This window comes from Culex quinquefasciatus, chromosome 1, assembly GCF_015732765.1.
Source record: "Culex quinquefasciatus strain JHB chromosome 1, VPISU_Cqui_1.0_pri_paternal, whole genome shotgun sequence".
In the NCBI taxonomy this organism is placed as follows: Eukaryota; Metazoa; Arthropoda; class Insecta; order Diptera; family Culicidae; genus Culex; species Culex quinquefasciatus.
Window position 1 is genome coordinate 48,485,786 of NC_051861.1, and position 20,640 is coordinate 48,506,425.

Below are 20,640 nucleotides of genomic sequence, written 5' to 3' on the forward strand. Positions count from 1 at the left end.
TGAATTTAACAGATATTTTCACAAAAAAGTAATCAAACCATTCATAAAACATTACTAAGCTTGAGTTTCATTGGTTCCAGTGTGTGAATGCATTATTTTGTAGAAAATATGTATTCCTGGAGAGAATCAAAGTTTGTTTACATTCGTAAGAAAAAAATGTTCCGAATTAGTGGATTTCAAGGGTCAATGTTTTTCTTTAAAAACTTGATATAAAAAATAAAAAAATATAGTCGGTCAATACATCAATCTAAAGATCACAAGACAAGCTTCCACATGAAGGTAAAAGCGAATCATTATGTTTTAATATCGATTTGCTATGATTTGTTGAACATTGGCCGATCTGTAAACTGTTCCGAATATGAGGGATGACTGTATTTTTGATATTTAATAACACCAAAAGTATGTTCCTGTAGAGCGTACAAATTGGGTCGTTACTGGGGTTATAAACGTTATTTTATGTTGGAAGCATTTGATTTGAAAGAAAAAGGTTCATTCATTTTTGATTGAAAACAGGTACGAAAAAAGATAATTTTTAGTTAAACTTGACTCTCTAAAATCAAATAAAAAAATATTTGCCTTGTTTTGTAAATAATCCAAATATTCTTAAATCATCAACTTCAAAACGTAACAAAACCTTCAACTAACACAAACCAAATTGTAACCTCAGTTACCTTCTTTCTATCACATTTCTTGTGTCAAAACACAAACAAAAAAAGATGTGTAGGTATTGTGTAGGTACGCTTATACTTGTTGAATGGTTAAGGTATAGAGCAACCTTAAATAGTGCTCCTCCCAGTTTACAAAAACGCAGTTGTTATTGCTTAAAATGTATTTAATATTCGTCTGATTTTTTTGTGAATAGCAAATATATTTTTGTGGCTAATAAGTAAAAAATAATACAAGTTTCCAATCAAATTGAGCTCATGGTCTATGAGACCTGTTTGTCATAACATTTTGTCGCATTTTTCGTTTTGACATACAGGTGTACACGAAAATCTGAAGTCTTTGCAAAAATTTTACTTCAGGCAATCGAATCACGAAATTTGCATTGATTTTTATCAAAATCAATTCTCTGGCCCAAAGGGTAGGCGTCGCTGAATGGTTACGCTGTTCGCTTTGTAAGCGAAATGTTCTGGGTTCAATTCCCATCTGCTCCTATCGAGAAATTATGGAAAGATGGAATTCTGAACACTTGAATATGAACGCAACGTGGCGAAGTTTCAAGGACACTTACTAGTTGCAACCCTTTCAACACGACCAGAATTCAGCACAAAAGCTTGGTGAACGGAAGCGGGAAAGCTTTCAAAATGAATCCAAGAACATACGAAAAATTGGGAACTAGGCGAAATTCTCGTATGTTTGGCAGACCAGGCCATTCTATAGGGCAACGAATAACCAAGAAGGTAAAAAAACTCCAGATTTAATCCATTCGGTCTTCTTATCCCATCTAGTTAGAAACCAAAACAAACCACTCACTTTAACGACCCCCGTCTTTTGTGGTCTCAAGTGTCTACTCGATCGTACCTACTGAATTTTAAATTAAAAAAAACTGTTATGTATTAAAAAACAGAATATGTAAATACAATACGTGAACCACGATCGTATAAAATTGTCTAGTCCAGCGCGCGGTTAAATTGAACTACGAATGCTAAAACCTCCAGGTCACCCTACTGTAAGCACTCTGTACATGTATTCGTGTCGTCCAAAGTACAACATCTTCCATCGTTTCTCGTCTTTTGTGTATTTGCCATCGTCGACGTCTGTTTCTGGTTCAGTCAGTCCCACATACTCATCATCCACAGCCTGCAGAGGAACCAAAATACCGAGTTTCTCCCGTTTGATTTGATTAAATTAAATCGTTCGGTTGATTAAGTTTTGGAACTTTTTTTTTTGTTCGCAGCGAATCAAAATGTTCACCCGATATTCGTCCAACATTGCTCGTTCCGCCCAGGTAAGAATCCTTCACGTTCAAAAAGAGATCTCGTCGCTGGCCATTACGAAATCAGCTCAAAGAGAGAATATGTTACCTTACCGTCTGAACGTGGAAGCATATCAGGATAGTGCTGATTACTGATAGCAAGACAACTGCGAACAGACCATACGGATGGTGTAGAAAAAGAAGAAGTCGACGACTAAACTTTGAGTTCATGGATTTGGCGAACCTTGAAGCTGCTCTACATTACATAAGGATCTTCTCGTATTTTGCAGCTTCGCCGGTTCCAAAGTACGCTGGTCTTGGCCGAGCATAGCAATGAAGTCCTGAACCCGGTTACTGCCAGCGCGGTGACCGCAGCCAAGCGGCTGGGCGGAGACGTGACGGTTCTCGTTGCCGGAACCAAGGTTGGACCCGTTGCCGAGGCGGCCGCCAAGCTGGACGGAGTGGCCAAGGTGCTCGTAGCCGAGGGTGATGTGTTCAAGGGACTGTTGGCGGAATCCGTCACTCCGCTGGTTCTGGCCACCCAGAACCAGTTCAAGTTTACCCACATTGTGGCCGGAGCGTCCGCGTTTGGAAAGGCCGTACTGCCGCGGATCGCTGCCAAGCTGGACGTTTCGCCCGTGTCGGACATTATCGACATCAAGTCGGCGGATACCTTTGTGAGGACGATCTATGCGGGTGAGTTTGAAGGAGGGGGCAAAGGTCAGGTAAACAAGTGACGATGCGAGTGAACTTTGGGATTAGGTAGTAGATTAGATCAAGTTTTGGTACTATAGCTCTTTACTATAGAAACTTCATAAGGCATTCACAAAAAAAATGTTTTTGTTCTGTCTGTTCAACGCCTAGCAAAATTGCTAAGTCATTCTCGTTATGTCATCATTTGGGAGAGCAAGCATACAGCTTTAAGTTTGTTATCTGTTTTGCATTTTTTTTTTCAAAGGAGCAAAATTATTTTTTTAAATTAAACTACAGTCATCCCACATATTCGGAACGGTTTCCAGAACGGCCAATGTTCAAAAAATCATAGCAAATCGATAATTAAACTTAATGATTCGCTTTTACCTTCATTTGAAAGCTTTTCTTGCGATATTTCGAATGCTGTATCGACCATCTGCAAATTTTAACTTTGATATGAAGTTTTTGAAGAATTACTTTGACCCTTGAAATCCACAAATTCTTAACACTTTTTTCTTACGAATGTAAACAAACTTTTTTTTCTCTCCAGGAGTACATATTTATTACCAAATAATGACTTCACACACTAAAACCAATAAGACTCAAGCTTAGTTGGTTTGATAACTTTTTTATGGAAATATCAGTTAAATTCAGGTGTTCCACAATTGTGGGAGGCACAATAACATCCCACAATTATGAAACAGGCCATTAGAAGGCAGTGTTTTGCTGCTCTGGACAAAATAGTCTCGGAATGAAGTTTTTTGTTCAAAAAGTACTACTTTTACTTGTGAAATAGCAAGATAATGCCCAAATGAAGGTTCTAAAAATAGTAAGGTCGACAGAAAAGCTACTTTTGGCATGCTATTGACAAATTATCATAAAAGTGTTCCGAATTTGTGGGTGTTCCGAATATGTGGGATGACTGTAGTGAAAAAGATGTTTCGCTAAATAATCGAGACGAGGATTTTTTAGATTCCTTTTACCGATCTTTTGTGCGCGAGAGAGGAGAGCAGTGTTCCTTTCGGATTTGTTCTCTTGATAAACGCTCAAAGATATTCTTGTGATGATGATTCTTCCATCAATGCTTGGCAACTATGCCAAGCGATTTGAAGAACATGATCGACAAGAACAACGCACGTAGTATAGGATTTGCCCAAATAAAATTAGACGAAGGTCAAAAACACTCAGTACTTTGTCCTAGAAATCTGAGGGAAATCCAGTTTTTTCGCAAAAGCTTAACACGTAGCCTTATGTGTAGGACAAATTTTAAATGCGTTTTTCTGAGCTTGCTGTTTTGCAACTAGAAATGAGAGAACACACGAAGAATTGGAACAACAATGCAAACGGTCGTTAACACACTCATAGGGTGGCTCCTTAGACCATTCGCCAGCTCAAAAATCGTCCAACTTCAACCGAAACGTACTTGAGGGTCCCGTGAAGTTTTTTCCTTATCCTGTTAAAAGTGAAGCATCGAAAATTCTCGACAAAAATATTAACTTAACCTACCGCGGTTGGAGGTGTAGTGACTGCCTCTTACCCAGTTTTCCTGGGTTCAATCCCAGTTGATTCCGGTTCAAAAAATATTTGCAACGACCTTAAATATAAAAAAAGGTTTGGATAACTTCTAAACTGGTAAAAAGATACAGCAAACACTCAAAAAAATTCAGCTACAAAGAAAACGCAGACAAATCAAACATTTTGCTCTGAAATAAATTGAAATCTTTCAAATTACAGGTAACGCCATCCAAACGGTCAAGTGCAAGGACCCCGTCAAGGTGATCACCGTCCGAGGAACGAACTTCGAACCGGCCGGTTCGTCCGGAAGCGGCGCCGTCGAGAAGGCCCCCGAGGGTGACTTCAAGAGCGTCTCGACCGAGTTTGTCAGCCAGGAGCTGACCAAGTCCGACCGGCCCTCGCTGACCGCCGCCAAGATCATCGTGTCGGGCGGTCGTGGCATGAAGTCCGGCGACAACTTCAAGATGCTGTACGACCTGGCCGACAAGTGGGGCGCCGCCGTGGGTGCATCGCGTGCCGCTGTTGATGCCGGATTCGTCCCGAACGATCTGCAGATTGGCCAAACGGGCAAGATTGTGGCGCCGGAGCTGTACGTGGCGGTTGGAATTTCCGGGGCGATTCAGCACTTGGCCGGTATGAAGGACTCGAAGACGATCGTGGCGATCAACAAGGATCCGGAGGCTCCGATCTTCCAGGTCGCCGACTACGGTCTGGTGGCCGATCTGTTCAAGGCCGTGCCGGAGATGAACGAAAAGTGTTGAGTGGGCTTTGGCGCCCGCGCGCGAATTAGTTTGTAAATATCTCCCCTCCACAGACAACCAGACAATCGGAAGCTTTGATTCGGGATCGTTCGGAGGAGATTGTGTAACAACAATCTTTCCGAAATAAAATTGTTAGAAAACTGATGCATTTCCTCAGAGTATGTAATAAAGGTGTGATTTTGTATGGCTAAACAATTCTAGTTATCTAAAATTAGTGACTAAGCGTTTATTTCTTGGGGGCGATGATTCCTTCCAGCTGGGCCTGTAAAAGAAAGAAATGTTAAGTTGACAGTGAAACAAATCATTTCTGAAGAACCGACCTTAAGCTGCGAGTTGGTCTTCTTCAGGAATGAAATCTCCTCCGCGTGCTTCTTCTCTTCGGACGCCCTCAGTTCGGCGTTTCTCCTCTCAGCCTGATCCGCCTTGATCTTCATGTCACTGATCGAGTTCTCCAGCGTCTCCTTCTCCTTCTCGAGCAGCTGAATGCGCTCCTGGAGCTTCTCCTTGCCCTCCTGAGCCTGCAGTGCCTTCCGGATGCCAAACGAGACCGAGCTACAGTATAGCGTTTCGTACGCCTCCATCGACATGGCGATCTCATCGCGGACTCTCAGCAGCAACAGTCCACGCTCGGTGCAGTTGATCGTGACCTGGCGGATCAGCTCGTCGAAGCACTGAGTGTACAGTTCTCTCCGCACCGGACAAATGCCCGTTTCGCGCGCTTGCGTCTGCTGCAGTCTCGTGTCCAGCATTTCCTGCAAGTTGATTACATCTTGGCGCGTGGCCGGCGTACTTGACACTGTTTGTGTCCACAACTGGCCGTCCTCTTCCCAGGTCTTGGGCGGAAGAATGCAGTTCAAAATTTCCTCAGTTTCCCGCGGGCTTTCGACGACCACCGCCCCACCCGAACCCGGACGACCCGTTTGCTCTTTCGACACATCCGGTGGCGTGTCCTTCTTTTCCGTGTGTTTCACCACCAGCACCGGATTGTTGTACCGCACCAAAGTCGTCTGCAGCTCAATATTACGCTCCGCCATGGTGGAATTCAGAAGATTTTTCCAAAGAATTCAAATTCCTTTATTTCTGGTAAAATTTTCACACACTGAGTAGCAAAATAAACAAAATAACTGCCAGCGCGGACTGACATCACTGGGGTAACCGGAACTGCCGGTTGCTAGGATCTGTTCGTTACATTGCCTACGCTGGAATGCAAGACGCGCCTCCTGCTAGCATAAATCAACAGGTAGGTTCAGGTGTTTGTTCATGGAAGGGTGGTGGAGAAGTTTGTTAGCAACCGCCAAAAGTTTGGCCACGTTTTGCAAGGGATTGCGTTGACCTACATTGTTGCGCTCATGCCAATATTAACAGAGAAAGTTCAACAAGAGTTCGATGATCTTCGGAAGTTTCGATAGAAAATGCGCAGTAACTTTTAACATCTCGATTTAGATCTGTATGGCACATTTTGAAGTGAGCATAAGCATGGTTGACTGCCAAGTGAGTGGCTACTAGAGTGTAAAAAAATGACTTTTTGGCGGGCATTCAAGGGTTTGTTCCGGTTAGCGTATTGAGTCCAAATCCAAAATATGAGCTTGATTAGACGTAACTAGAGCTAGCGCTTTGCATTTAAATTTTAAATGAGAATTAACCCGCAAAAAAGATTTTTCAAAAATGTCACTTTTTTAGGCATTTTGGCCACTGAAACGTTTATTTTCATTATCATTGTCGTGTAGGCCAGATCCTTGCGCATCTTTTGGTATATATAACATTGAAATTTGGTGCACCCTGAAGCTCGGTAAAGACCTTCAAAATTTGACATTTTTCGAAAAATCGGCCCCGGCTAAAAAGATATGCGTCGCGCCTCGCGACGCTCTAGACGCAATTTCGTCGCCATCGTGCTAACTTGTCGTACGTACATTTTGGGCCAAATTGAGTTAAGAACGCCATTTTGTGCAGCTCACAATGCCTCATCTTTTGACCTTCACAGATCCCCAAAATTCGATTTCAATCCTGAGATATTCAATGAAAACCAAAAAAGCTCCGAAAATTTTTGTCACTCTACATATGAAAGATGTTTCAATCCTGTCGTGCTATCTTGTAACTCCCTGAAAATTGATGTAAGTGCGACAAAGGGCAAAGGGATTTCAAGTCAGGATGCTTTTGACGCACGTACAAGTTAGACTACCGTAAACATTTTTAATTATAACTCGGGACTCCAGCAACCAACTTCAACCAAACTTCGGGACAATGCACAGAATGGTCAGCCAAACAAAACGTTGTTGTTATTGTTTACATTGCGTGCTTCCGTTTTGTTTATTCAAGGTCAAACATTAAAACGCGTGTTTTTCGGAACGTCAAAATGGCGGGTGCGACATGATAGCACGACGACGTCGATTTGGTTTTGCTTGGGTCAATGTTATATAAACCAAAAGATGCGCAAGGACGCCAATGATGCTTAAAATAAACGCTTCAATGGCCAAAATGAGCATGAGCATGAGCATGAGCATGAGCATGGTTGACTGCCAATGAGCTGCTACTCCGTTATTGACAGATCAGCTGAAGTTAAACAATGAATCAAAAATGATCAGTGGGAGCCAACCATCCGTTCACTGTTTAACCTCTGGAGATCCCTACTTTATTAGTCAATACCGGCGCCCTCCCAAGAAGCCTGCAGTTCAACGAAAGGGAGGAATGTTAGTCCGATAGTTGAAGTTGCAGACTCATCAAGCACATAGTTTTTCGCTATATACTTGTTGATACCGCTTGAGACCGTTGAATCCACAGCATCTCCTTCAAGCATCACGTGATTATTTTTTTGGTTAGTAGGATAAGGTATTGGCTTTTCGATGCCTCCCGAGCTACGACGCTATGGGGAGGACTTTCATAACAGACCCGTCGGCGAGCCTTCCGAGCAACGATGCTATGGGAAGGTCTTTCTGGTTAACACACAAAATCACACAGTTATTTTGCTCCACTATTAACTCGACGATCCAAATTGTCAGTGCGTCTTTCGATCATTATACAGAAAAAGCTTTTTCACCGCAAAAAATAAAACCTTATTCGAAAAATTTAAACACAGTACACCCGACGCCGTGCCTTCCGAACAACGATGATAAAGGAAGGGCTTTGAAAAATCACAAAACATCACTTTTCACTCTGAATATTTGTTTAACGACCACGTGCTCCCTTTGCCAATTATGCACTGATGACGCTGCATTTTCAGAGGGTAATCTTCTCCTCACAGCACACAATTCACGGCAAAAATGCGAAACAAAAGGCACACACAAAAAAAAATCACTTTTCACTCCGAATATTTTTTCTACGACCATGCGCTCCCTTTGCCAACTATGCACTCACCCGAACAGCGACACAAAAGAGACGGAAAATAACACGAAAAAACAGGACTGCGCGTCCACACAGGCACCGCACTACTGATGCCATTATTTAATTATAATGACCAATCACCCCATGCAATCGAACAGCGACACAAAAGAGACGGAAAATAACACGTAAAAACAGGACTGCGCGTCCACACAGGCACCGCTTTACTCTAAACGCTTCAATGGCCAAAATGCCATAAAAAGTGACATTTTTGAAAAAAATCTTTTTTTACGGGTTGAATCCCTTTTAAATTTCAAATGCAAAGCGCCAGCTCCTGTTACGTCCAATCAAGCTCATATTTTGAATTTGGGGTCAATACGCTAACCGCTAAGTGTTAATATAGGTTTCGGTGCCCTCTCCCCGTGCCATACCTTCGCACTTAGGAGACCCGGTAGGCGGAGTCCGTTGACGAAACCGCAAGGTTTAAGAGGGCCACATTATAAGGTGTTACGTCGATTCCGTTTCCGGAACAAACCCTTAAATGCCCGCCAGAAAGTCATTTTTGTTACATCCTAGTAGCTACTACATTTTGACGTGGCGTTACATCGTGCTGCCATCTAGTTTTTTGAAGTGCAATGTTACAAAGTAACCACAAGCACTTAATTGAAGTACTAATTCAGTACTAAATTAGCACTGGAATGTTTTGAAGTAGCAAATAACTTTGCGAATGCCTCAAAGTACCAGAACTTTGCATCATTACAACTGGAAATAATATTATCTTGATTAGACTTAACAACAGCTTGCCCTTTGCATTTGAATTTTAACTGAAATTTGAAATGAAAAATGGGTTTTTTTTTTCAAAAACGTCCATCTATGAGGTGACGTAGGGGAAATTCTCGTATGTTTGCTGATTATCACTATTTAAACAACTTATTTTGCTAAACTTTTGATAGAAATTTGCTTGCTAACTTCATATTGAGCTATTTATCACTCGATTTCAGTAGAGAACGCTTTTAATGAGCTGTAATTGAATGTCTTGGCAATATTAGAGGCACGCTGGAATTAGATGCAATTCCCCTACCTGACGTTTTGATGCGTTTATTTTCGGTGTTGACAATTAGTTGAAAAAACATACCCACAAAAAAACTATTTGGTTTTGCTTACTAAAGTTGATGTATTTCTGGAAATAAATTTTGAAAAAGCTTGAAATTGTGGGCACAAGCAGTTTATGGCGCATGTTTCCTATTTTTTGTGTTTTTATAAAACTGTTTTGTCTATTTTTACCGGTACAAAATTGTTTTATTCCGAGTCAAGCGTTTTTCCAAAAGCAAACCTTATACTTTTCTTTTGTAAACAAGGCAAAATGTTAATTTATTGACGTGACCAGGCCACTGTTGTTTTTTCTATGTTCTAAAATTAGCTTTCTGAAGAGTGTCGTGATCGGAGACTTTCTTTTATAATAAAAACACAGATATTTCGCAATTAACAAACAACACGTCTTATTCCACACAAATTAACCACAAAACTGATTTGACAATCTTCATTCTCTCTTTCGCCGGCCGCGCGCATCTCGTTGTTTTCTCGCTCGTTGTTCTCTCTCGCAGCTCGCTAGCGCGCTCTCGCACTCAATCTGCAATCTGTCTGCTAACAAGGCAATATTCATAAAGGTGCGCTCTTTTTGTTGCGCTCTTAAATCTTATCTATGAATTATATCAATCTTATAATAAATACCCATTTAATAATTTGTTCCATATTCAATCCTGCAACCCATAATCCCTACAAAGAGTTAGTTGATTTTGATCGCCATTGTCCAAATTGAACATTCATTTCGTCAGTACTATGGACGCGATACCGTGTGGGTAATTTTTAGTATTTTCTTTTGTTTTATTTGTGATTGCGTATTACATGCCTGTGGTGGTCAACTTAGTGAGACCAATTACGGAGTAACCCGTGACTGGTCGTAACCGGCGCCGGTATTGAAATCACTTTTGTATTAGATAGTAGATAGGTGGGACTTTATATCAACTAAATCGATTAAAATTATGGATTTCTCAAAATTCATTTCAAATGAAGAATGTTTGTTCGGATCAAATGCTTAATACTTTTATTGAGTGAATATAAAGTGGAAAATATGGAAAATGATGGAAAACTTACTGCTCCTTCATTTCTGCATCAGCGTCACCTGCGGGCTTAGCTTCTTCAGCTTCAGCAGTCTTACCTTCGTCATCCTGTTTATCGGCTTCTTCAGCAGTTTCGGTAGCCTCATCAGACTCCTCAACCTGCTGATCAGCTGCTCCCGCTGCCTCTTCTTCCTTTTCCTCTTCTTCCTCAACTTCCTGCTCCACAACCATCTTTTCCGGCTGCGGGACAACCTTTGCCTTTTTCTTCGGGCGCTTCTGCACCAGCTCTAGCTGCGCTTCGTCAACGTCAATCTCGTTCCGAATCGGCTGCGCCACAAACTCCTTCGGTTGCTCCTGGGCCAACTCGTTGGCGGCTTCGCGCTCTTTAGCTGCCTTGCCGACTTGCTCCGATTGTAGCTCCTTAGCGGCCTTTTCCTTCTGATGCTGCTCGTACAGGTCCTTCATTTTTTCCTGCAAGTTTGTAAAGTTGATTAGTTTTTAAAACGGATTTGGTATGAGAAACTGCTTACCATTTCACCGCGAATAACGTTGACCTTCTTCATGTAGTGCGTGTACACAAACTGCGCCATTTCGGTCATGTCCTTGATGACTTCGGGTTTTTTGGCCGGCTTGTCGTCCAGCTTACGCTCGCCGGGGAAGGTTTCGTCCAGGGCCAGATGCAGCTGGAGGGGGCGCTTGGTAAGCAGCTTGAACGCCGGCTGAAGCTCAACGCAGTTCTTAAACAGCGAGACGCGGCCAAAGATGTACAGCCCGAGCCGGGCACGACTCATGGCGACAACGAGACGGCGCACGTCCCGGATGTGACCGATGGTTTTAGTGCGCACGAGGGACAGGAGGATGTAGTCGTTCTGTTGGCCCTGGTACTTGTCAACGGTGGTCACTTTGTGGGGCTTGCCAATGAGGGTGTTTTCAGCGCAGCGAGCTTCGATCACGTCCCGGATGAGGTGCTTCTGGCCGTTGTACGTTGTTAGGATGGAGATTTTTTCCGCCGGGTAGCCGATGAGGCGCATGTACATGAACACGGCCACGACGTACTCGGCCTCGGCAAGGTTCTGGTAGAAGTAAGGATTGGGTTCGGATTCGCCGACTCCGTTAAAGTCTTCGACGTTGATTAGCTGGTAGTCGTAGATGAAGCCAGGGTTGCACTTGATGTACTCTGGCCACTGCTTGACATGGTCTAGGTCACCCAGCTTGTTGTAACGCCACTTGTACAGTTCGCAGATTCCGGACCGAGCACGACCCTGTCCGTCCAAGTCGATAGTTGGAACGCCCAAGCGAACCAATCTAGTGAAAAGCGATTGCTCCATGTTGGAGTACTTTTGGAACGCCATGTTTTTGATAACCGGAGGAAGCTGGTGATGATCACCGATCATAATGTAACGCTTCAAGCGGTTGTAGCCGTCCATCGGGTTCTGCAGCAGCAATGGAATGAACGTTTCAATCTCCAAAATCTGCGCAGACTCCTCCATCAAGATGTTGTCATACTTGAAACCCATGTTGACCAACTCCTTCCTCTTCAAAGCCGCATGCGTACAGGTCATCGCAATCACTTTCGCCTCCTTCACCAGTAAATATTTTGAGCGATCCAAACCGCTCCGCAGCAGCTCAAAAGCCCTGAACTCTTCCAACTCCGTAAAGATGTGCGAAATGTACCGATAGCAGCTGTGCGCAATCTCCATGTTCTCCTCATACGTACTGCCCCGGAACAGTGGCTGCGGAGCATCCTGGAAAAACTTCGTAAACGGAAACGCTTCCTCAAACGCTGCCGCCTCCTTGTACTCCTTGCTACCCTCGAACTCACTCAAAAACTTCTCCCACCGAGCAATCACCTGGTACAAATAAAAGTGGCCCGCCGTCTCACAAGTGTAAGCCACATCCCCAACGACGCCCATCGAGTCCTGCAGTCGCTGCACCTGCCCCAGCAGATCAATACGCTTCGACAGCACGTAATTTACCCGCCCGTACCGGCTGTAGTCCTTCTCCGTCTCGAGCGATTCCTCGCCGTGACCCAGACGCAGCAGGTGCCGCTCATCAATGTCCAGCGCCATGATCTTCTCAAACAGCTGGTTCAGCGCCTGGTTGGAGTGCGTGACGATCAGCGTTCGCTGGTTTGGATGGTTGTGGTAAATGTTGGAGATGATCTGGACGGCGACGTCGGTCTTTCCCGTTCCGGGAGGACCCACGACCAGGGTGAGACCCGGCTGCATACCGGCACGGATGGCTTCCAGTTGGGTGGGAGTGAAGCGGATTGCGTTTCTGGAAAGTGAAGAACGAATAAGTTTATGTTGGAAAGATATGTTATACCTACTTCAAGTCACTACTCACTTCTTCGGTTCATTGTATTTGTAAGGACCTCGTCTCGGAATCTCGTACGGTTCCACGATGATTCGCTTGGGCAGCTCAACCTTCTTGTCGTCCTCTTCCTCATCGCTGCTGTCAACCCGTTCCGCCACGTCCTCAAAGGCCAACCGAAACGGACGAACCAGCTTACCCGGGTCCTTCTCATTCACCACCACCTCGTAGCCCGGAAAGCTCGACCTGACGTGGTCAATGTCCAGGAAGGTATCGTTGAAATCCATCACCCTCGCCTGGTCCGGCATTCGGCTGTAATGAGCCGCTCCCGGATCGCCGTAGCCGAGCAGAATGTCGTGCAACCACGGCGGAACCACACACTCCGTGTTCATCAGATGGCGAATGGTCTCCAGCACCGCCTTGAAGTTGTTCTCCTTCGGCTTACGACGCATAATAATGTTGAACCCTTCGTACACGTCATCCCCTCCGGTCTGGAGAAGGTCCATATCCACACGGTACTGATTCGAGTCCAGCCAGACGCGGTAGGTTCGCTGTTCACCAGCGAGTTGTGGCCGCTGTTCGATTCCTTCCTCGATGACTCGTCCATTAGCGTCCAACATCCCCTCGATTTCACACCCTCTCACGTGGACAAGCCCAACTTGCGGGATAAAGTGCTCCTTGTAGTTATACTTGGTGCCGATGTTCTTAGTCGGCTTAACAGTGATCAAGAAACAGACATCGTGCTTGCGTAGATTCTCCCACTCTTCCTGGATCTCCTTGCGAACGTTCAACGTGACGCTCACATCCGCACGCACCCGCGACGGTTTCTTCTCGCCAATGTGAGGCTTCGAGACCTCAACCACGGCAAACGACTGAATGGGCAGTGCCATGCGAGCCCAACCTCCAAACACAACGTCACCTTCCTCCGACTGCCACGGCAGCATACGACTCACGGCGTCCTCAATGTCTTGACGGATTTCATCTAAAATAATATTAAATGTAATTAAAAACGAATTCTTGAACAGTGAACAATTTTAACTTACAAGTCGACTCCAGCCGGAACAGGTTAAAGTTCCTCAGCAGATAGTCGTGCAGCGTCAAAAACTGCAAATTCAGCTTGGGCAACGCCAGACACCCCTCCCCCGAGTAATACTCCGTCGGAACAATGTTCTCGTTCCAAATAACGTCCTCCGTCGGGTACAGCGGCATCTCGTTCAGCGATTCCAGCTGCGAAACCCGCCGCTCATGTCTCGAAATCAACAGCTCCCTCAAAAACGGCTCATCCAGCCGATGCCACTCGAACGGCGCCGCCAACTCCTCCGGCACCAGGTTCAGGTAGCACGCAATCTCCTTCAGGCTCTTACCATCCAGCGCGCCAAAGTGCTTCTCAAGCGATTCGCGCGTGTCCACGTTCGCCACGTTCGACAGGGCAAACAGCCGCAAGTCGGGGAACTTGGCAAACGCCGCCTTCTGGAGTGCCTTGATCTTGGAGTAGTGCAACTGGGTCATGTCGTGGTCGGTCAGCGGGTCGCCCGTCTCGTCATTGATCTCGAACCGCGCGTAGAACTTGAGCATGTCCAGGAGCTGGAAGAGGAAGTAGAATGAGGAAATTAGAATAGGTTGGAAATTAAACAACAAACTAAAAGAAAATAAAACTAATGGTCCGATTTTCAATGTTAATACATAAAACATTCGTGAAATTTTCCGATCTCTTCGAAAAAAACATTTTGAAATTTTTAAAATCAAGACTAACATTTTAAAAGGGCCAAACATTAAATATTATGCCCATTTAAAATGCTAGTCTTGATTTGAACATTTTCAAAATAGTTTTTTTTCGAAAAGATCGGAAAATTTCACGAATGTTTTATGCATTAACATTGAAAATCGGACCATTAGTTGCTGAGATATCGTCATTAGAAAATGGTGGGTTGTTTTGGTGAGATTTAGAAAACTTTAATTTTCATGTTTCTATTTCTTAAAGCGGTTCTATCTCAGCAACCCGAGGTCAAATCTTCAATATCTCTTAGATAATTTTATAGCAAATTTTCTGAACCTCTCAAAACAATTTTTTTTTAGAGATGGTCACTCATGGTCACTATTTTTAAGAATCGAAAAACTGCAAATATTTCGCTAAAATCAAACTTTTGGGGGCTATATCTTGAAAACGGAGCCCTTTATCAAAAAAATCTGGGTCATTCCAGGTCAACTGAGTACACTTTTGGACTCGACCTTCACCGATTTGGACCAAACTTGGAGGGAACGTTTATCTATCGATAATTAACAAAAATCTCAAGTTTGGTGCTGATTGGACCATCCCTCTTTTTTTGGCACCGCCCTCTTTTTTGGCGATTTTCTAAAAAACTTTTTTTTCTTTTAATCATAACTTTGCAACTATTTGAGCAAAAGACTTTCTACAGGTTGCATTTTATAGAAAATTGTCCAAGGAATTCGATAAAAATAAACTGTTAACCCTTAAATGCCCACTAATATTATATTTTAACGTTTTAAGTATAAAAATTCAGTTTTGACCAATTGATTATATTTTAATTTTTTTTATTTTATCGCCATCGTGTTCCCCGGACAATTTTACATAATAATCAATATAGACTTCAAACTAAAATGAACTATTGGCGAGATACAGCGATTTTACTGAAAAAAGTTTGATTTTGCACTGCACTCTGTCCTATGAATTCAAATCCGAAATAAGTTTCTCACATGTAAAAACCGAAATATGCGAGATTCATTCCTTTTTGTTGAAAAGTACACCATGAACTTCCGAGTGCTGTGCAAAATCAAACTTTTTTCAGTAAAATCACTATATCTCGTCAATAGTTCATTTTAGTTTGAAGTCTACATTGATTATAATGTAAAATTGTCCGGGGAACACGATGGAGATAAAATAAAAAAAATTAAAATATAATCAATTGGTCAAAACTGAATTTTTATACTTAAAACGATAAAATATAATATTAGTGGGCATTTAAGGGTTTACATTTTATTTTTATCGAATTCTTTGTACAATTTTTTATAAAATGCAACCTGTAGAAAGTCTTTTGCTCAAATAGTTGCAAAGTTATGTTTAAAAGAAAAAAAATTTTTTAGCAAAATCGCCAAAAAAGAGGGCGGTGCCAAAAATAGAGGGATGGTCCAATCAGCACCAAACTTGGGATTTCTGTTAACTATCGATAGATAAACGTTCCCTCCAAGTTTGGTCCAAATCAGTGAAGGTCGAGTCCAAAAGTGTACTCAGTTGACCTGGAATGACCCATCTGTAAAGTACTTTTCGATTGCAAATTCAATTTTGCATTAAACTTGTTTTTGCAAAAAACTTTGATTTTTTTCCAAAAATCACTATTTTTCATAACTCGGCGGCAGATTTTTTGACCATGTTTCTCTATGGCTTAAAAGTTGCGGATTTTTGTCCCCTAAAACATATAAAAAAATCTCAAAAATCAAAAAATAAGTATTTTGGAAAATTGAGTTTTAGTGAAAAAAGGAGATTCAAAAATCTGCAAAAAAAAAATCCGTGTACCTATTTTTTTCTCAATAGTCCTCAACAATATGATCAGAAAATTCACTCAAAAGTTACAGCTGTTTGAATATTAACATATCATTTTTGTATGGACAGCGGCCAAAATTGTATGGAGACTTGTATGGGTGAACCAATGACACACAGTTTGAGCCAAATAAAAAAATACAAATAAAATCCATTTCCGGTTTTGGTAGAGAATTGCTCATAGGGTTAAATTTTAACTAGTGTTTCTTGTCAGTTATGAACCCCCTTTTCCTATAGTGGACCCGTGGAATTTCGACGGTTTTGTTCGAACGCGAATCAGTTCAATACGGAGCATCGGATCGAGGTGTTCTTTGTTGCGTTAGGTTCGTATAAGCCCAAGGAAGATTGATATGCAAAAAAAAAACACACTTTGGCGACTCTGGGACCGATTCCGGAGCCTCTGCAGATAGTATGGGAAAATTTACGTAAATCAAATTTTGATCGCAGGAGGCTGAATAAGCAAACAAACTAAAAACGTGAAGAAACAAAAAAAGTCAAGACGAAGTTTGTCGAGTAATGGCCTATCTACAATCACTTAACTTAGAAAATTTCACTTAGCTCAGGAGTTTGAATCAATGGAAATGAATCTGATCTTCTACAATGAAAAGGAATAAAATTACAAACTTGACGTATGGTTTGGAAAATTTCAAAATCTACGGTAAGTTGACGTTTTCTAAGTTTTACTTTACTTAACTATTCTAAGCTAAGTGATTGTAGATAGGCCATAAGGCTTGTTAAAGATATAAAGAATACAAATGGGCATTTGCTAACTTATCACTGTAAACAAATCAATTTTGTCATATCTGTTGGCTTAAAACAACATAGAAACTTTACAGACTTTTAAACTAATTTATTTCCGAAAAAATATTAGATAAAACGTGTCAAAACCTCTGTAAACATAAAACAGATTTTAAAAAACTGATTTTGATGCAATTTTGTAATTTTGATTTAAAAAAAAAATTAAATAAAACATTTTTGAAAAAATAAATAGATCTTATTTCCCTTTGATCAATACGTCAAATGCTGTATCAAGTAGGCGAAAACCTGTTTTACCCCTAATCCAACAAATTGTTAAAAATATTTTAATTCATTCTAAATAGCAATTTTTCCAATCAAATTTACAACTCCAATAATTCTAACTAACGTGAAATTTTCCGAGGATTCCGAATATGCAAAACCGCGGTTCTTTTTAAACTTCGGTCTTTGAAAGAACCGTTTCAAGATGGCATGATATATGTTATAAATATAATTTATTGAATTTCAAAAAAATTGTAATAAATTTGTTTTTGTGAATTGAAAATGCATATTCAAATGCTAATAAAAATTTATCTCTAAAGTAAATGATTGTCTAAACAAAATGAAAAAAAAAATCATTGTACAACTGATTTAACACTAAAGTATTACCAGAATATGAATTTGAGCATTTCAAATTGCATAATTTGTAAAATATTACCAAAAATCTAATGAATAGTTTAGAGATTTTTGAAAAAAATAAACCCTTTGGTCCGAGAAAACTTTATCGATTAAATCAGAATGTAGAAAAGACTTCACAGAATATTTTCTTCAAATAAAACATCAGCATTAGTTCAATTCTTGCAAAAATAAACGCAATTTTAATCATTTTTTCCAGCATCCTAGATTTAAGTTTGGATGCCATTCAATTACTCGAAACTTTAGGTTCGAGTAGGAATCTTGGCAAAGAGACCACCAATACCTATGGTTTCCAAGGGCATCTCGTTTTCAGTTTTAATTTGTTTTATCAAATAATTTAAAAAAGTCCAATGTGAAATAACTTATAAAATCACACGATTCTCAAAAAAACCCAAGCATTGAAAAAGAGCGAAAGAGCCGTTCAAAAGAGCGGTTCTTTTTAATGAGCGAACAAAATCGAGCGGCTCCAAAAAAAGAGCGGTTTTGCCCACCTCTAATTCCGTGTAACTATTTTTTTTTTCCGAAAAGTCCTAATCATAACCAAAAACTTTGCCAAAGACTTTGACCCCAAAGTTGTATAAAAAATTGATGATGCAAAATGATTTCTTTTTTACAGATAAAAAAATATAAAGAAAAGTCCATTTGCGAAATCATAGAGAACCATTCTCGAAACTGGTATAAAACGCGATTTTCGACTAAAAAACACGATTTAGATTAGTTTTGAGGACGCTGTAACTTGTGACAGGAGCCAAAATGCACAATACATTCTACGGGAATGCTTTAGAGGATATTCTCAATTTTATCGGTATTGTAAGAATAAGTTTTTCCATAGGAACTTAAAATGTAATGCAGAAAAAGTGGACGCAACCAATCAGTTCAAAATTTAAGGGGTAACTAACCCCGATGCCCAAAAAGACTCCAAAAAACTTTGTCCTGGTTCGATTCAATAATTTTTTTTAAATTTCCCATAAAACGTCGCTTCAATTTTTATAATACATTTTTGGGTTTTCTCTGATGTCCTATTTTACCAACGGGAGTGAATGACCTATAGAGTTAAAGTTCCCATAATAAAATCAACAACAACAACTGATGTACAATTATCAAAATTGACAAGAAAAGTACCTGGGGCGTAATCTGACCCTACGACATGCTTTCTTCGGACAGAAAAGCTGTGTTAGATTAGATTAGATTAGAAATGTTGGGCTTATATTTTCAACTCAGGTTATCTTGTTTTGTTTAAAATACTTGAATAAACCAAATTTAACACCACATACCTGGACATACTTGTCCCAACGACTCTCAAAAAGTTAATCAAAACACAATTTAGGCGTCATCGCATCGTGAAGAATCAGCACAAATTTGTCCCCCGCCGGATGTAAACTTTATTTGCATAAACATAATTAACGATAAACCCCGGCCAGGGCTTTGGCCAAATCAAATCAACCGTGGCCATGCGACTTCACCCAAAACAAACACTCAGCCGGCTGGATGGCAAAATTTGGGTCTTTGCTTATCTTAGTTTCCTTGAGAGGCGAGCCCCCTCATCTTCCAAGTTGAGTTTCAAGAAACGCGTGGCGGGAAAACTTTATGATAACACCCGCATGGGGACCTCTCTCACTACCAGTCCACTTTCACTTTACGCATCATCCCGGAGAAGGACGTGCCTTGTTATGCACTCAGTATAAAAATCAAGATGAAAAAAAATACATCCTTTGGTTAGTATTGAAGTGGGTTGAATTTCTTTTTTTCCCAATCAATAACCTACAAGCCTGAATTGCATTAGTTATACTTGGTATATTTCGTAACATATATATTATTTTGGTATTTTTTTGTACATCCGAGTGCACCAAGGCAGTCCTAGAAGTTGGTCTTCACAAAACGCATCCACAAAGTTCAGTGACGAAGGAAAAGCAATCTCGGCAACGACCAACTTTTCCTAATCTCTTATCCGTCTTTGATTTCCTCCTCCCACAGCAGCACAGTCACCAGACACAGTGTCCTTGCCCTTCGCCCCAGTTCCTTAGAAATGAAAGAAGAAGAAGAAGTAGCAAACCTTTCCCAACATGCGATGTGCGTTGGATCCTCAGACACACAGACACAGAAAGCCACTTCTTGGGCTTGTTGGGGCCGTCAGTTGCCAACAATCGTGAGGAAGAAAATTCAAGCAATGAATGAATGGACACGACTCTCCTTCGGATCTCCTTTTTCGTGTAAAACACAAAAGCTTCTTGTCAGGACGCCGTCCTCGAGAAGAAAGAGAAAAGCGGCTCGATTAGTTTGCTAGTCCGCCCACCCGGCCGGCCCAACATTGTTGAGTAGTTGTAGTACCCTGTTGGGACTCGTTCGATATAATTCGGGGGAAGGGTACTTGGTACAGCGGGTAATTGTCCTTATGATTTGCTCTGCAAAGTTATCTTTTGGGCTGCCGTGAAGAATTTGAACAATGATTGCTTGAAAAAAAAACTGGACAGGTTTAGCTATCATATGTCATAGACTATTTTTAGAACAATAATACAAATGCAGATATTTTTGAAGTTTCTGTACCATTTCTCCCTCTTAATTGTCACAGAAATTAGGAATGAAATGAAATGAATGAATGAATAATTCTCATACCCGCCGGCGGCTTGGTCCAGTTCACAGGTGTTCGCTTGATCAAACAGATCGTCATCTTATGCTCAGTAATCTGTACACCCACGTACATATGCTTTTTTGTACGAATTTTGTTGTTACAAATACCAGTGCTTATATCACAAAAAATTTCCCATCCCCCCAAAGCAACGGAAATTTGTAACGGGTGTAGGGACACATCACACAGACGCCCTTGTTTAACAGTCACGACATTAAGGGTATGATATGTCGCAAAATTAATAAGCATACTACCCATAGCCGAACCTTCAACAGAGTGCCGGCAATCGAACACTCACAGCGAACGACCAGGGTAGTAACCTACCGCGTATTTAGTTATATTGGCGTGGTTGTCTTAGTTGAAATGAGAGTAAGTCAGAGTAAATGATAGAA

General features: G+C 41.4%; 3 protein-coding genes across 3 annotated transcripts in view; 1 reads left to right on the top strand and 2 right to left on the bottom strand.

The window, feature by feature from the left end:
- Positions 1-1,748: 1,748 nt before the first annotated feature.
- Positions 1,749-5,079, top strand: LOC6034952 (electron transfer flavoprotein subunit alpha, mitochondrial). Its single transcript, XM_001845159.2, has 3 exons — positions 1,749-1,951; positions 2,209-2,614; positions 4,346-5,079. Exons 1-3 carry the CDS (start codon positions 1,910-1,912, stop codon positions 4,885-4,887), a joined length of 990 nt encoding a protein of 329 aa, XP_001845211.1. The 5' UTR covers positions 1,749-1,909; the 3' UTR covers positions 4,888-5,079.
- LOC6034951 (putative inner dynein arm light chain, axonemal) lies at positions 5,003-6,068 on the bottom strand. Its single transcript, XM_001845158.2, has 2 exons — positions 5,208-6,068; positions 5,003-5,149 (listed from the first exon to the last, which is right to left on the bottom strand). Exons 1-2 carry the CDS (start codon positions 5,919-5,921, stop codon positions 5,114-5,116), a joined length of 750 nt encoding a protein of 249 aa, XP_001845210.1. The 5' UTR covers positions 5,922-6,068; the 3' UTR covers positions 5,003-5,113.
- A 4,215-nt stretch (positions 6,069-10,283) lies between these two features.
- LOC6034950 (RNA helicase aquarius) overlaps positions 10,284-20,640 on the bottom strand; it is a 128,995-nt gene continuing 118,638 nt past the window's right edge. Inside the window, exons 3-6 of the mRNA XM_038249518.1 lie at positions 13,679-14,219; positions 12,669-13,617; positions 10,853-12,599; positions 10,284-10,793 (exon numbers count right to left, since the gene is read on the bottom strand). Of these exons, the coding sequence (XP_038105446.1) occupies positions 10,353-10,793; positions 10,853-12,599; positions 12,669-13,617; positions 13,679-14,219 (3,678 nt within the window). The 3' untranslated portion in view covers positions 10,284-10,352. The remainder of the gene's footprint in view (positions 10,794-10,852; positions 12,600-12,668; positions 13,618-13,678; positions 14,220-20,640) is intronic.